Here is a 16,483-nt window from a genome sequence, read left to right on the forward strand (position 1 = left end):
CAGAATGGAGTCCGCCATTTGCTGTGGGAGCGACCACAACATTGTGGAGCCCCCGTAGCATAGTAGTTACCGCGCTCGCCTCGCAAGCGAGAGGACCCATGTTCAATTCACGGGCTAAGCAAGTTTTTCAGGCAAGTTTCCTTACTCTATACACGTGCCTCTGCTGAACTAGCAGTAAGTAGGAACCCCATTATTAGTCGATTGACGGATCTCTTTTCCGGGGGTAATAATGCCTTAAAAAAAATAATAATTTGGTCACTCAATCCACGACTGTTTGTGGGATGGACTCCGAACAAGGCAGAAGGGGAAAGTGACCCTTGTCGTGGTGGAATGGACATGGCTGATTGTAGGACGTTGCTGGACGCAAAATAGCTGTCTCGTTCACAAATACACGGCCACCGCACTTTATAGAAAATCCTGTGAAGAAGCGCTTTGAGGCGTCCTCCCGAGAGGAAAGATGTAAAGGCTCACATCATCATCTTTTGTGGATGCGGAAAACCTAATCTAGAGTTTATCAGCGGCAAATATAACACAACGCTTCTTATTATACAGGTATTTAGCCCTTGCAAACATAGGATATCAAACACAAGTAAAGAGTGATTTCATTAACTTTAGGATAAATTGAGTCTAAAAAAAATACAAGGGCAGCGCATTGTAATGAGGGTTTTAGCCATAGCGTAGAAAGCACTAATTTGCTAGGGGTAATATAGTGTGGAGCTGACATTCTCTGCCTTTCAATGGAGCCGCTTATTTCCTCCACCTTCACAAAGAGCATTTCATCTCTTCAGTGCTTCACCTCTGCTTTGACGTTTGACAATTATTCACCCAGTTCTCGCATGTTAAAGACTCGGAAAGTCGGAATAAATTGACTCGGATAAGATGAATAGCTGTGGGAAATGATTTTTTTTAAGCATTGCACGTTGCCCTTTGACCCCTTTTGAAAAAAAACATTGAGGCCAGTGGCCGGTGATGGTGGCCATCATTTTTGTTGCCATGGTGACGTTTCCCGCTGGTTGGGGCCTTCCTGTGTCTCCGTGGTAGCCAGGGAACGCCAGGAATTACCCCCAGATAAATTGGCCGTCGAACCTCCCTGGCACCCGAGACCCTTCCCGTGGCACAAAACGGCTGACGCCTGTGACTGGAAAGTGCACAGTCACTACACTCCCAAGCAGTTCCCTGTGAAGCTTTATAAATGCAAGTTGCTGTTCTTGTTCTTGCTGCTGCTGCACATTGATATGTTTCCATGTAGTAGATGCTGTTATTAAATCATCATCCGGTTCTTTATAAAAAAAAATCCTTACGTTTCATACAGCACCTTTCACATCAGAAGGTCATCTCAAAGAGCTTCAGAAGATGTACAGTGAAGTGTAATGACTGTCTTTTGTAAGCGAACGTGGTAACCAATTTGTGCACAGAAACATCTCACAAACAGCCACGACGTAACTGAACAGCCAATTTTATCGGTGGGGTAGAGAGATGGTGGGAATTGTTGACCAAATTAAAGCTGTTCGAAGAGTTTTCCTCAATTCTATGTGTCCTTAAATTTTAATTCAAAACGGTCTCACAGCTAAGACTAGTTGGAATTTTGAGCTGTAACCACTGCAGTAGAGTTGGAAGGGAAAGTTTGGGATCGCTGTAAGGCGAGATGTTTGCATTCAAGTTCCCTGACACTTCAAGTGATTTTTGATCGATCGATAGCGAGAGAAGTGCTATGTGGTATTAACACCTTGAGGTTGGTCAATACACCAGGGAAGAGTGACAAACATTATTGAGTGGATGTTACTGACAATGTCATCAATCCAGCCACAAGCCATTTCTGGAGACATGTCAAGGTGAGAGTGATACCAAGCAAGAGGCTAGCTATTAATCCTGAGTACGGGGACGTTGTGACACATCAGAGTGGCCCTGAAGCCCACAGATGCCCACTTCAGCATGAAACGTAAATCACGGCTGACAGGCAAGGGGAAATTGAGGAGAGAACTGCAGCCCACTCAGGTACTCTGAGGAACCCACAAGCGCTCGTCCATGGGGAAAGGGGTTAATTTAAGCGAATGGCAACCCAAGGGGGCACAACTCTGGGCAACCAACAATAATAATAATCCTTGCATTTGATACAGCGCCTTATCACGTTGTTGAGACGTCTCAAAGCGCTTCACAGAATATACTGTCAAGGTTAGTGACTGTATATTTTGTGGGTGAAACGCAGCAGTCAATTGTGCACAGCAGTGTCCCACAAACAGTCGTGGATTGTGTGACCAAATTATTTTTATTATTATTTTTTAAAAGGATTATTACCCCCAGAAAGTGATCCGCCAATTGACTAACGACAACAACAACAACAAATTACATTTGTAAATTGCCTTTCATGTCGGAAGGACGTCCCAAGGCTTTGGACAGTCAGGGATCTGGACCAGGTTCCTTACTTACTGCTAAGTAAACATAGGGGCATAGTTATAAGGTAGCTACAAGAACAGTCAAAGGGGAACTTAGGAGGAATGTTTTCACCCAGAGAGTGGTTGGGATGTAGACCATCCTGCCGAGTGGGGGGGTAGAGGTAAGGGCCATTGTAGTTTTCAAGAGGGAAGCAGATAGGCTTATGAAAGAGAGGAGTTTGAAGGGGAATGGGGATAAGATGGGGTGGGGGGGAGCCAGATGAGCCGAATGGTCTCCTTCTGCGCTGTAGATTTCTTTGTTTCTCCTGCCCCAACACGGTCACACATGGCATTCCTCAGGGCTCTATCCTCAGTGTGTGTGAGAGAGAGAGAAAAGAGAAGAGACTGAGGGTATGAGCGTGTGTGTTTGTGTGTGAGGTGGGGGAGGATGTGTATGTGTGTGTGTGAGGTGGGTGAGAGTGTGAGGTGGGTGAGTGTGGGTGTGTGTGAGGTGGGGGAAGGTATGTGTGTGTATGTAAGGTGGGGGAGGGTGTGTGTGTGTAAGTGTGTGTTATGAGTGAGGTGGGGGAGGGGTTGCAGATTATCAGCGGGCGAGGATGTAATTGAATAAAACATCAATTTCTCTCCAGTGTCCAATGCTGTGGTCCCCCAGACAGCCTGTCACAGGATTGACAAGGTTTCATTAGGAGTGGATTTGAATGTCAAAAGACACCATGATAACTGACAGTCCCTCATTTATTAGTGTCAGCCGCCACTCAGGAGAGGGATTCCAGTGATGGGATGTTAGCGTCATAAACCAATGTGGCTGCGCTCACACCAGGGAAAGACTTCCGTGTCCAATATAGTAGGGATTAGTGCTAGGATTTAGAGTCAAAGTGTGGGCAGTGAAGCTCTCAGCTGTCTTTACCCTGATTTATAACAAGCCGTGCAGTAATCAATCTGCCTATGGGGACAATAATCCTTGCTTTTGATATAGCACCTTATTAGGTCATTGAAATGGCTCAGAGTGCTTCACTTAGAATATATTGTAAATTGGATTGACTGTGTATGTTGTGGGAGAAACACGGCAGACAATTGCGCACAGACAGTCGCCGATTGAGTGGCCGCATTTTTTTTGAGGGGGGGTAGGGATTATTACCCCCAGAAAGCAATCCGCCAATCGACTAAAACCCGGGTTTCCATTTACTACTAGGTAAACAGAGGTGTGCGGAGTGAGGAAACTTGCCTAAGGTTTCACCCTGCCTGGGAATTGAACCTGGGTCCTCTCACTTGCGAGTCGAGAACGCTAACCATTACGCTACGGTACTCCACATAGCTGAAATCTGGACTACCTGGGGGCCGGAGAGGGAAGAGGGGTGAGTGAGGGAAGCGTATGGAGGAGGGGAGGGGTTTGTGTGGGGGAGAGATGTGTATGAAGGGAGGAGTGAGCGGAGAAGGGGCTGAGTGGGGGAAGGTGGGGTGAATGGGGGAGCGCTACATTGGAGAGTCATCCTAGACCATGTGAGCTCAGAGCGAGGGGGGCTTGAACCCACAACTCTGTGACCCCCAGAGTCGAGAGCACTGCTGACTGAGCCAGGCTAACGGCTAATTCTATCGAACTTTACAGATCGAAGGAGGCCATTCGGCCCAACCAGTCGTTGCCAGTGTTGGTGCTCCTCAACCCCTCTTCCGTTGCCCTCTGTTCTCTTCTAATACTGAGTTGCAATTATATGAACTGAGCCACGGGAAGGAGAGTGGGGAGTTCGAGGGATTGTTCACTTGTTTACGCACAGACTCTAAGGGACTATTTGAGATCTAAGCTGCAACAACAAAAGGATCTGCAAATGGCAAAATGATACAGGCAGTGGAACTGCTTAAAATGGGAGGCGTGTGCAAGCCATGAATTTGTATGAGGCGTTATTTCACCCTCACAGCCTACTTAAATTCACTTAGGATAATTAAGCTGGTCAAATAGGTTATTCAGCTCTCCTGATATAGGGCAGGGCAGATAGAATAGCCTTATTTCACATTATAACTCAAAGTGCCATTCATTCCAAGACAAGTAACAGAGAATGGAGTCGTGATACTCTCTCTGTCTCTTTCTCTCTCAGTGTGATTGCTTTAGTTTTTATTCTGAGGTGGGCAAATCTTTTTTTCTAAATCAGAAATTGGCGAATATCATAGATGCATTTAAGGGGAAGCTAGATGTGGAGTCCTGAAGCTCAGTGGTTAGAGCACTTGCCTCTCAAGCGAGAGACCTGGGTTTGATTCCCGGCAGGGCGAAACCTTGGGCAAGACTGTTTGTGGGACGCTGCTGTGCGCAATTGGTTGTCGCGTTTCGCCCACAAATATACAGTCGTATTCACTTTACAGGATATTCTGTGAAGCGCTTTGAGACGTCTAGAAGAAGTGAAAAGCGCTATATCAAATGCAAGGATTATTATTAGTATAGGTACATGAGGAAGGAAGGAATAGAGGGAGGGACGGAGACAGGGAGGGAGAGAGTGATAGAGAGAAAGAGAGGGGGAGTGTTAGGAATGATTGAGAGGGGGGAGAGAGGGAGATCAAGCGGGAGAGAGAGAAGAAAGAGGGATTGAGGCAGTGATTAAGAGAGGGAGAAAGGGAGAGACAGTGGGAGAAATCTTAAGGGACTGAAACAGCACTGCAGAGTCTCTTACTAAATGCAAGTTCAGTTGGTTCGTGGTATCACACATCACAAGCTTTACAAATGCAAATTTTTCTCCATTTCCCCAAAAGCCACTGCAGTTTATATGATAATAAACGTTGGCGTTTAAACCATTAATCACGCGGAGGCTGAAACATATGCATGCAAGCTACCCTATTGGCTTTGTTTTTAATGAATAACTCACAAATTATACTTAATAAGTGATATTTCTCATCGGCAGAGAATACAATGGCCAAGGATAATCAGGTTGGCTCAGATACGGAGCGATGTATGAGCCTGAGAATCTGCCTCGTGATCATATTAATAATCCTTTATTCTTATGTTTGTCACACACACACACCCCCGCGCCCCCCCCACCCAAATAAAATCAGGCGTTCATTTCACGGCCATTTGTGGGACATTGCTGCGCACAAATTGGCTGCTGTGTTCACCTACAAATGAACCTACAAATTCATGGCCACTCAGCTTCACAGTAAAACCTGGGACACTGCTGTGTGGAATTGGCTGCTGCATTTTCTCTCAGAAAATACACAGTCGATCCACATTACGATATATTCCGGGAAGCACTTTGAGATGTTTCAATGTCATGATAAGGTGCCGTATCAAATGCGAGGCTTATTATTATTATTATTTGCACCATCTTGATGAACAGGTAAGGCCCTGTATCAAATGCACGGATAACTATTATTTTTATTATTATTGCTTTTAAGCTATCTTTAGGGCTAAGAATTTCACAGTCTTCAGTCAGCTCTTGGTATAAAACCCGTCTATTCCTTTCAAGTGAACGAGGTTAGAAACTGGAGGGAAAAAACAATGGATTTCCGATTTTTTTTTCTTGGAATAAGATTAAAATGAAAAGACTAACCCTCATCAGATTATACGATGAAGGTTCATTCATTGGGATGTTTCAGTCAATTTCACTATTTATGTGTAGTTTGCTCTGACAGGAGAAGTTTCACAATTATAATTCTTCTCCATTATGCAGCTCAGTCGTGGTAAGATTCGGAGAGGTGGGGGCCGGAGCTGGGGAGGTGGGGGGGGGGGGGTTGGGGGCGCGGAAGCTATTTAGGGAACGTTGGCTGTGATTTATGCACATATTTAAAACGTTATGAAGGCAGCGCATTCAATGTCACCAACCGTAGGTGAAGAGTAACAGCCACAATAATTTAATACCTATTTCCGCAACTCACGAAGATACATCTTTATTATTTACCTCTTTCCAATCTCTGCCTTTAGGTATCTATTTCTGCAGATTTCACACTTTGACCGGGAAGCAATGCTGTTTTGCCTGTATGAACAGGCACCTCACATGCACACACCTGCACACAAGCACGCAATCACAAGCACGGATGTACACACACACGCTCACACACATGCATTCACAAGCATACACATACACAAGCACAAGCACACAAGCACACATATACATTTCATTCCCTCGCCGCTCCATCCGCGCTCTCCGTAACCTGTAGATGCTATGTTATGTTTCTAGAAGGGAAACACCACAATATTGCTTCTGCGGCCCACGGACATTTCTCAAATAAGGCATCTGGCCCTCAGCAGCCAAAAGGTTGCACTGTAAAAACAGAAGTCGCTGGGAACACTCAGCAGATCAGAGGAAAGCGAGTTAACATTTCAGGTCGATGAGCTTTCGTCAGACCGTTCATCAACCTGAAACGGTAACTAACTTTCTTCTCTCCACAGATGCTGCCTGACCTGCTGAGGGTTTTCCAACGACTTCTGTTTTTATTTCAGATTTCCAGTATCTGCAGTGTTTTGCCTTTTGTTAAAAGGTTGGACCACCTCCAACCCCCCCCCCACCCACCCCGGCTTAGACAATGTGAGTTCAAAATTCCGACGTGGGGCTTGAACCCACAACCTTCTGAATCAGAGGTGAGAGCGCCACCAACCGAGCCAGGCTGACACCCAGCAATCACTTAATTTCCAGTCAATTATATTCGGTGAATTGCCTGGGAGTTTTTTTTCGTTTTACAGGAGAAGTGTTACATGAATGAAAGATGTTCTTATGATTATTATTCTCCAGAGGTATCACTGTCCTATATATAATTTAATACTGTGTATTATATACACACCCTATTAGAAACAGTGACACAGAGAGGAAGGAGATGAGTTGAAAGCCTTTTTTTTCCTGGGACAATCAGCAGTAATGAGATGGGCATTAGGGAGACACAGAGAGAGATAAATTCTGTAGTCACTTGTTTGCTCAGAGACAAGTCCTACAAATTAATGACAGCAACTTCACTCCACAGTGTGTCAAGGGCATCCGCCGTTTATAACGATGTGTAAGTAAGACTCATTTCTGGAGTTTATGTGTTCTCCCTACCCAGCCCAGCCCAGCCCCCAGCCCAGCCTCACACAGCCTAGCCCCCAGCCCAGCACAGCCTCCAGCCCCACACAGCCCAGACCCCAGCCCAGCCTCAGGTCCAGGCCAGCCCCAGCCCCGCCACAGCCCCACACAGCTCAGTCCAGCTCAGCTCCCAGCACAGCTTATCCCAGTCCCAACCAAAGCTGCTGCATGACAGCCGCTATCTGTTACCTTCCTCTTGTTGGTGGGGCAGACGTAAAGGTAACTCAGCACGGTTTTCAGACCCACTTTGTCATTGAGCTTCTCGTAAGTCGTTCCATAGTCAGTTGACCTGAAGTTTTTTTTAAAAAAAAAGAGAGAGAGAAAGAGAGAGAAATCAAACCATTTCAGCTCATTGTAATGTTTAATCTTAACTGAGTCTCTGACTTTGACTTGTGCCAGGCTTACTTACCAGAATGTCATTCCGACCACACTGCGCTGTAACACAATGGCAATTTACATTCACAATACTGTTCCGGGTCTCTGGAGCATTTGCCGCAGCATCAAATATACATTCTTAGCGCTGACTCTTTATCGAGCGAGCTTGTGAACGAGAGCTGGATTTTTTTTTATTATTTTGAAGGCAACGGTGCATTTTAATTTACACGGAGGCGCTGTGGGCCAAAGATCAGGGCGTGACGAGAAAACAGGACAGAATTTGGAATGAACTGGTTTGTTTCGTTTCCCGGAGAACATTTAGGAGCTGAAAGCAGCCCTGCCAGTTTCGCTCACAAAATACGCAGTCACTACACTTTACAGCATATTCTGTGAAGGGCTTTGAGGCTTCACAAAGACGCGATAAAGCGCTATATCAAATGCAAGGACTACTATTAATCTCATTCTTATTCTTAGAGCCTTGCCTCGTCAATCCGTTTTGGACTGTCCAGACCCTGTGTGTGTCAGACACCCGGCTGATCACAGTGATGGGTTTCTGTGTGTATCAGTCATCCAACTGATCACAGTGATGGGTTTCTGTATGTGTCAGTCATCCAGAACCCACAACCTTCGGACTCGGAGGCGAGAGAACACTACCGATTGAGGCAGGCTGACGCGCAAGCATAGAAAAAACAGCTCACAAGGCCTTGATAGCGACCCCCAAACCCGAGTGATTTACTAATAGTTGTAATGCGAAACACATTTGCCTTGCCTAATAATTCACCCTGATGCGTTTAACTGGTGATTCCTGTTATTAATAACAGACCAGGTACAGAAACATTTGTAAGCTGTCATTTGTTCCGAACCATATTTCAAACCAATATAGAATGAAAAGGGCCCTGTGAGAGATTTGCACTCAATCAACTTTCGATGTAAATCATGTTAGGTTAACACATGTTTCTTAAGCGTTGTGTGGGTTTTTTCTAGTGTCTGTGTGTGCTAAATAATGGGTTTTGTCATTTAATGTAATTAATGATGAAACAATCTACTCAATCATGCTTTTAGCCTCAAGATAACTTGGACAATAAAGCGAACAGACTTTTTTAGTAAAAGGAATAATTTCACAATACTTTGTAATACACCAAACAGCAGAATTTTGGGAGGCTCAGGTGGAAGTCTGACACACACAGAAACCCATCACTGTGATCAGCTGGATGACTGATACACACAGAAACCCATCACTGTGATCAGCTGGATGACTGATACACACAGAAACCCATCACTGTGATCAGCCGGGTGTCTGACACACAGAGAAACCCATCACTGTGATCAGCCGGGTGTCTGACACACACAGAATCCCATCACTGTGATCAGCCGGGTATCTGACACACAGAGAAATCCATCGATGTGATCAGCCGGGTGTCTGACACACACAGAATCCCATCACTGTGATCAGCCGGGTATCTGACACACAGAGAAATCCATCACTGTGATCAGCCGGGTGTCTAACACACACAGAATCCCATCACTGTGATCAGCCGGGCATCTGACACACAGAGAATCCCATCACTGTGATCAGCCGGGTGTCTGACACACACAGAATCCCATCACTGTGATCAGCCGGGTGTCTGACACAGAGAGAAACAAACCCATCACTGTGATCAGCCGGGTGTCTGACACAGAGAGAAACAAACCCAGCACTGTGATCAGCCGGGTGTCTGACACGTGCGGAAACCCACTACCATGCTTAAAAGTATCCAAATCAAACTGAGAATTCCACATATCCCATCTACATGTAGAAATCCCAGAGCAAGTTTAGCTCCAAGAAGACCCCGCTTACACCCCACGCACCCCCCCAACAAGGAGGAATAAAAGGGTAAGGGTTTAGAGTTGCAAAAGAGCAATTTCAGGACAGACACCAGGAAATTTTTCTTTACTCGGGGGAGAATTAACGATTTGGAACAGGATTGCCAAGAAGATTGGTAGAGGCCAGGGCACTAGACTCATTTAAAAAGCAGCTCGATACAGTAATGGGAAGGTGGGAGGTCTGAAGCAGGGTTGTGGGGTGGGGGTGGGTGGGGGGGTGAGATCAGATAATAATAATAATCCTTGCATTTGATATAGCCTTGACGTCTCAAAGCGCTTCACAGAATATACTGTAAAGTGAATTGACTATGTATTTTGTGGGCAAAATGTGTGGAACCCCTCGCCCCCTCCCCAGAGAGATAAACTCCACTAATTGGGACTCAGTTCCAGAGGTACATGTGCCTGGAGCGTTTTGTTAATCTGTCAGACAGAAATATCTCCCACGTTCCCACCTCACCAGTGGAGAATAAACATCTCCCACTGGCTGATCTGTGACTGAGCCAAACACGGACTCAGAACATCTCAATTACACTGCGTCCACGTGTGTCTCACATGCAAGTGCCTGGACATCTCTCTTCCTTTTCTGTCCAGCAGTAAATTCCCCTCCGTTCAGGATGGAGGGCGATATAGCGCCCTTCACCCCAGACGGCATCTCGGAGCGCTTAAGTTGCAGCACGCAAACAGGCCATTCAGTGGGACTTTGAACTCACACAGACCAGGCTGAGATTCCAGTGCAGCGCTGGGGGTGGGGGGAGTGGGCGGAATGGGGGAACACTGAATTGTCCAAAGAATCGACCTTCTGATAAGACATTACACCGAGGTCCTGTCCGTCTGCTCAGTCGGATCTTAAAGGATCCCGCTTCGCTATTCGAAAAGAGAAGGGAGTTTCTCTCTCTCCCGGTGTCCTGGCCAACAATCCCCCCGATAGAATTAATTGCTCACTTCATGCTTGGTTGTGGGATTTTACTGTGAGCAAATTGGCTGCCGCATTCACTTACAAAATACACAGCCACTGATCTCTACACTAATATCCTGTGCTGTGAAGCACTTTGAGATGTCTTCCCGACACGAAAGGCACTACATCAGATGCAATGATTATTATTATTCCTAGTCTGTGCCAGTGTTTACACTCCATACAAGCCTCCGCTCCCCCCAACCCACCCACCCCCACATCCCCTCGCCTTACCCCGGCTTAAAGAAGGCATTGTGGAGTGAACAGTACGGTGTTATCAGTACAGTGATTGTGTCAGACAGTATTGGGGAGAGACTGGATCAGAGGAAGATTGGGACTGTATCAATCCTCTACTGCCAGGATGCATCTAAGAGAACACTTTGCACCTTGACACCTGCTGTCTATTGCAGTTTAAGCATCTTATTCCCTGGGCGTTGGTGGGTAATACTTTCTATCTCACTCTTTCTCTCACGAGCTCTTTATTTCTCACTCTCTCCAATCACTTGGAGTTTCTTTCAAGTTATTATTTTGACAGTGTTGTCACCCACCGATGTGTGACACATGTCTCATCTGGGATTGGCTGCATTTCCCACACTGTGTGAGCTGCTCTCTCTCTTAGATGACAGCAGGTTCACTCTTACGGCATAGAGCCAATAACTAAGACTTAACAACAACAATAATAATAACCCTTGAATTGGTATAGCGCCTTATCACATCATAAAGATGTCTCAAAGTGCTTCACAGGATCTACTGTAAAGTGATGTGACTGTGTTATTTTGTGGGTGAGCGAAGCTGGCAAGTTGCGCATAGCAAAGTCCTGTGAACGGCCATGAAGTGAGTGACCAGTTGTATAATGATTATAATAATAATAATAATAATAATAATAATCCTTGCATTTGATACAGTGCCTTAACCCGTCATCTCTAATTCGTTTGTGGGATTGTTGGCCAGGGCGTGTCACACCTTTCACATCAGGAAAATAATTTACTGTGGAGTGATTTGAGACTTTGGGAGCAAATGGGGTGGCCCAATTCCGGGGGATTGTCGGAGAAACCCCCTTCTCTTTTCAAACAGTGTCACGGGATCTTTAACATCCACCTGTACAGGTACAGGCGCTTTAACGTCACATCCGAAGGATGGCACCTCCGACAATGCAACCCCGCCCCCCCCCAGCATTGCATTGGAGCATCAGCTTAGACTATGTGAGTTCAAGTCCCCATGTGGGGGCTTGAACCCGCGACCTTCTAACCAGGGGGTGATTGCCTGTTTCTGGGCGCGAATAACGAGACAGTGTCGTTTCCAATATTTTGCTTTCTATATTAAAAAAACAATAACAGCGATGGCGTCGCTATTAAAAGTAATTTGGTCTGAGATCTCTTGTGCTATGGATCGTCAGAGAGACACACTCGGCTGGGTTCTTCCTGTGCATAATAGGTATCTCGGGGATAACAAAGGGAATTATTCCACTGGTTCCATTATAGATGTCATTAAAATAATGGGATGGTGCATTACAATTGTTCTGGTGATTGCCTATGGATCATCAACGGATAAATGAGTCAGTCCATCTTTTTCCATATGCACTTGACGCAGCAAGGTGCAAGGTCTCGGTTTCTTTCTTAACAGAGCCATGGATTCAACTGCACGCAGGGAAAACTATGCCAGAGATGTGTTTAACCTGTCCCTGAGTTCACTTGATAGTTCCTCTCTGCCCTCTTGCGTTTAATGTTGAAACGTCCCAAAGCGCTTCAAGGCTAATTTACAAAGATTTACAATCACTGTACAGAATGGGAACAACAGAAAATGACACTTATATAGCACCTTTCACGTCGGAAAGGATGTCCGAAGGCGTTGGTTAAGGGTTTACACCCGAGCTGGGGTTTAGAATCAAGACGGGGTGGAGGGCAAGGTGGGTGGGAGGGTGGCCGAAAGCATGATCGAAGAGGAAGGTCTTGAGACCGGCCTTAAAGGAGGTGGGGGTTGGGGGTGAGGCAGCGGGGCTCTGGGGATGGAGTTCCAGAGGGTGGGGGCAGAGAGGCTGAAGGCCTGATCGCCAATGTACCTGTTCAGGTGGAAGTTAAAGATCCCGTGGCGTCTGACAACATTCCTGGCAACCCTGTTCCAGTCGTTGATTTTTTCTCAAGCGCTCTGAGACGCTGCCCCGTGTGAAGGGCACTACATAAATGCAAGTCATTGTGGTTGATCTAAAGAAAAACTTCCTGGTGTCCGAACTGAAACTGCCCTTTACAAATCCGAACCAATCTTGTTCTACTTGTTCTACATCCTAAAGTAATGATCTGGGTTCACTGTTTCAATCCCATTTCTGTACAGACGAGGATAAGTCCCTCCATCTGCTGCCCTTTCAAAACAAATTTGCGACCAGATGAAATAAAATTCACGGTCGACGGAATTCAAGTTAAACGGACAAAACATGAGAGGTGGTTTCGGGGTGGGGGAGGGTGGGGGGGTGGGAGGTGGCAGGAGAGATTGCCGCAGATTACATTTCAAAAGGATGAGTTTAAAAAACAGAGATAAAAGAAACACAAACAGTCAAAGCAGACGAGAAGTCTCGCGTCCCTTTTATTCCTTCTCCAGGCAAGAACGAGCCTGCGTTTGGAGGACATCACAAGCTCTGAAGTGTCTGTGCCTGTGCCAGACGTTTGAAGCTAAAAGAAACCTACGTTTTCATTTGAGTCTCCATTGAGTTCACGCCTCGTGCTTGCAAAATGCCGAATGTGTTTTATCACACCGCTTCCTGACAGTGTTGTTTTCGCTCAGGATGGCGCTGAGTACAATTTGGCTGCCGCGTTCTCCCATATAATACAGCACAGCTGTACTTCACAGCGAAACCCTGAGGAGCGCTTTGAGTCATCCTCCCGACGTGAAATTACTGAACCAAACGTAAGGATTATTTTCTGGGATTATTATTCATGTGCCTCGACGGTTGCCCCTTTCACCTCTCCTCCTCCCCCACCCGCTCTGTTAGTGACCAGGAAACTCAATGTCCAGCGTCACACGTTGAGATGGGTGACACATCCAATAATAAACATTGCATTTGATATAGCACCTTACGTTGTTGAGATGTTTCAAAGCGCTTCACAAGATATCCTGGGAAGTGGAGTGACTGTGTATTTTGTGGGCGATGTCCCACAAATAGCCATGGTGTGAGTGCCCAATTCTTTTTTATTTGGGGGATTGTCGGCCAGGACACGGGCGACAGAAACTCCCTTCTCTTTTCGAATGGCGCCATTGGCTTCTTTAACATCATCCGCTCTGCTGGCTCCGGCCTCCTGTTTGTCCCTCGTCCCCTCCGCTCCACCATCAACGTCCGTGCCTTCAGCCATCATGCCCTGAAACTTTAGACCTCTCTCCCTCAATCCCTCCCCCTTTCCCCTTCCCTCCCCACCTTCAAATCCCCCCTAAAGACCTTCCCTTTTTGATCGTGTTTATGGTCACCTCCCCACTCCCTCTCCCCCTGGCTCGCTGTCAAACTCCACCACTGTCAAGCTCTCCGAGACCCTACCCCGCATGAAGGCCGTATATAAATGCAAGTTATTGTTCTTCTTCTAAGAAACCTTAGACAAGTGCTTGATGTCTAGTAGTCCTGTCCCTAAGAAGCGCTCTGAGACTGGGGTGAAGAGCCTGGGTAAATGCTAAAATATTGATGTTGGAACAGCTACAGTAGGGCTCCCAAATCCCTTTCTCTACCCCCCTAACTCGCCCCCTCCCCTACCCCCCGGGGACTAGGCAAAATTGCAAAGTAGAATCCACTTGAACTTTTTGCAACGTAGGTCAAATAGTCAATTTAAAGACGAAAGAAATAGCCTTTACAGGAAAGCAATACATTGTTTCTTGGCCCTAATAGAATGCCGCGGATTGCACATTAAATCTCCAAATTGATTTATCTTTCCCTGACACACACAAGTGTAAAATAATGACCATGTATTCTCATATTTCATCGCTGCAGAATCAAAAATCAATGGCTAATAAGACTCGGGATGACCAGAGCTGTTCTTTCTATTTATAACTGCAGCCCAGAAGGCATTGGTGGGTTTATGTATAGGAAGCTTAGGTGCACGTAGGAATATAAGAGCCTTTGTGAATGACAGGCTTCAATCAGTCCAAATCCATGCTTACAGCACCCGGCGACTTCAAACAGCGTCGCAATTATAATGATCCTCGCATTGGTGATGTCCCGCAGTGTAGTCGTTAGCACACTCGCCTCGATTCCTGGGTCGGCCGACACCTTAGGCAAGTTTTCTTACTCCACACGCCTCTGTTTACCTGGCAGTCAGTAGGAACCCGGTTGCTAGTTGATTGGTGGATCAACTTTCCAGGGGGTAATAATCCCTCCAAAAAAAATTTGGTATATTCTGTGATGCGCTTTGAGACGTCTCGACGGCGTGATAAGCAGCTATATATCAGACGCAAGGATTATTATTAATGTTATCAATAATATTATTATTAAATGAGTTTTCGGGCATTTTAGATGTAATATCTGATTCTGGATTTTATTAATTCTCGCAGGTTCCAAAGCAATCCATTAACTGCAATGTTTATAGTTTACTCTGTGCAATGAGTTAGCTGCACCGCACTTTAGAGACGGCTGAGAAATATTAGCCCAGCACCAAAGTGTAAAAGTAACTGATTTCTATTAAGATACTGTTACCGCCACATAATAATATAATACACGCATTTGATGCAGGAACCTAACGCAGTGAAATACATTGAAGTGTCCGGGGTAGACTTGCTACGTATAAAGACACCACCCTGTGTAGCCGTCCACAGGCCCGGTTCCTGAGCCAGGCGGGTCCGCAGTACTTCAGGGCACTGACTGCTGATGACGCTGCAGCCCAGCCTGGCGTGTCGGCAGGACTTGTGGAGACCCCCGGTCACTGGGAGCAGGGAATCCTCCCTCTCAGCTCCTGAACCGCCTTGGCTCAAAGTTGTTGCCACAGAGGGTTAGACTCGATTCTGACATTCCACTGCCAATCATGTCACCTTGGAGCCAGTTCAGCCCCGAGGAGACCCAGTTACTGTGAAGTGCGGCGACTCTGGTTGGCTAAGGGATTTGGTTAGCAAAATCCCACAGCCTTTTGGAATTGTTTTTTCCAATTCTGTGCCCATGTCATCCTCAGGGTTTGTATATTCCCAGCTGAGTGCACGTGTGGGTTCCATTTACCTGCAAACCTCTGTCCTCCTTTGTGAGGACGGTGGGATAGTAAGTAATAAAGCTGCGATGTAACGGAGTGGTAATAAAGAATAATTTAATAGCCTCACTGCTAGCAGCGCAAATGTTTAGAGACAGATGAAACCACTCACAAGAATGCACCACCCATTGAAACATGTTTACAAGCGAGACTGCATCCCAGTCAGCAACACTTTTCCAACCGTACGATTCTGCTCAACCATACACAGGGGAGAAGTAAATAATAATAATAATAATAAGAATGCTTCCATTTGTCGCAGCACTTTTTATTGCTGGAGCATGTTTCAACGGGATTCCCTGTGAAGTGAAATAACAATAACAACGACAACAAATCGAGTGCGTTTCACACCAGAAGGACGCTGGACAGTCTTTCAACTGCTACGCCCCGAAGCTTTGGTACTCTCTCTCCCAATCCCTCTGCCTTGCCCCCTCCTTCCCCACTTTTGGATTGTGACTGAAGGCCTTCATCTTCAACCGTGCTTACGGTCCCCTCCCAACTCCCCTGCCTCGGGGTCAGGCACAGCCACTGCTAAGCGCTGTGAGACACTGCCCCGCGTGAAGGGTGCAAGTTGTTGTTGTTTTTGTGTTTAGCAATTCCTATGTGATTAAGAGCTGTAGCAAAACCAGGATTCTTATTGTAATAATTATTATATCGGGGGCT

At 46.2% G+C, this 16,483-nt stretch overlaps 1 protein-coding gene across 1 annotated transcript in view; it reads right to left on the minus strand.

Moving 5' to 3' along the window:
- Positions 1 to 16,483, minus strand: part of LOC103185231 (VPS10 domain-containing receptor SorCS1-like) — a 179,915-nt gene that overhangs the window by 60,662 nt on the left and 102,770 nt on the right. The window contains exon 3 of the mRNA XM_042336802.1: positions 7,616 to 7,715. Within this exon, the coding sequence (XP_042192736.1) occupies positions 7,616 to 7,715 (100 nt within the window). The remainder of the gene's footprint in view (positions 1 to 7,615; positions 7,716 to 16,483) is intronic.

This window comes from Callorhinchus milii, unplaced genomic scaffold (genome assembly GCF_018977255.1).
Source record: "Callorhinchus milii isolate IMCB2004 unplaced genomic scaffold, IMCB_Cmil_1.0 Scaffold7, whole genome shotgun sequence".
Taxonomy (NCBI): Eukaryota; Metazoa; Chordata; class Chondrichthyes; order Chimaeriformes; family Callorhinchidae; genus Callorhinchus; species Callorhinchus milii.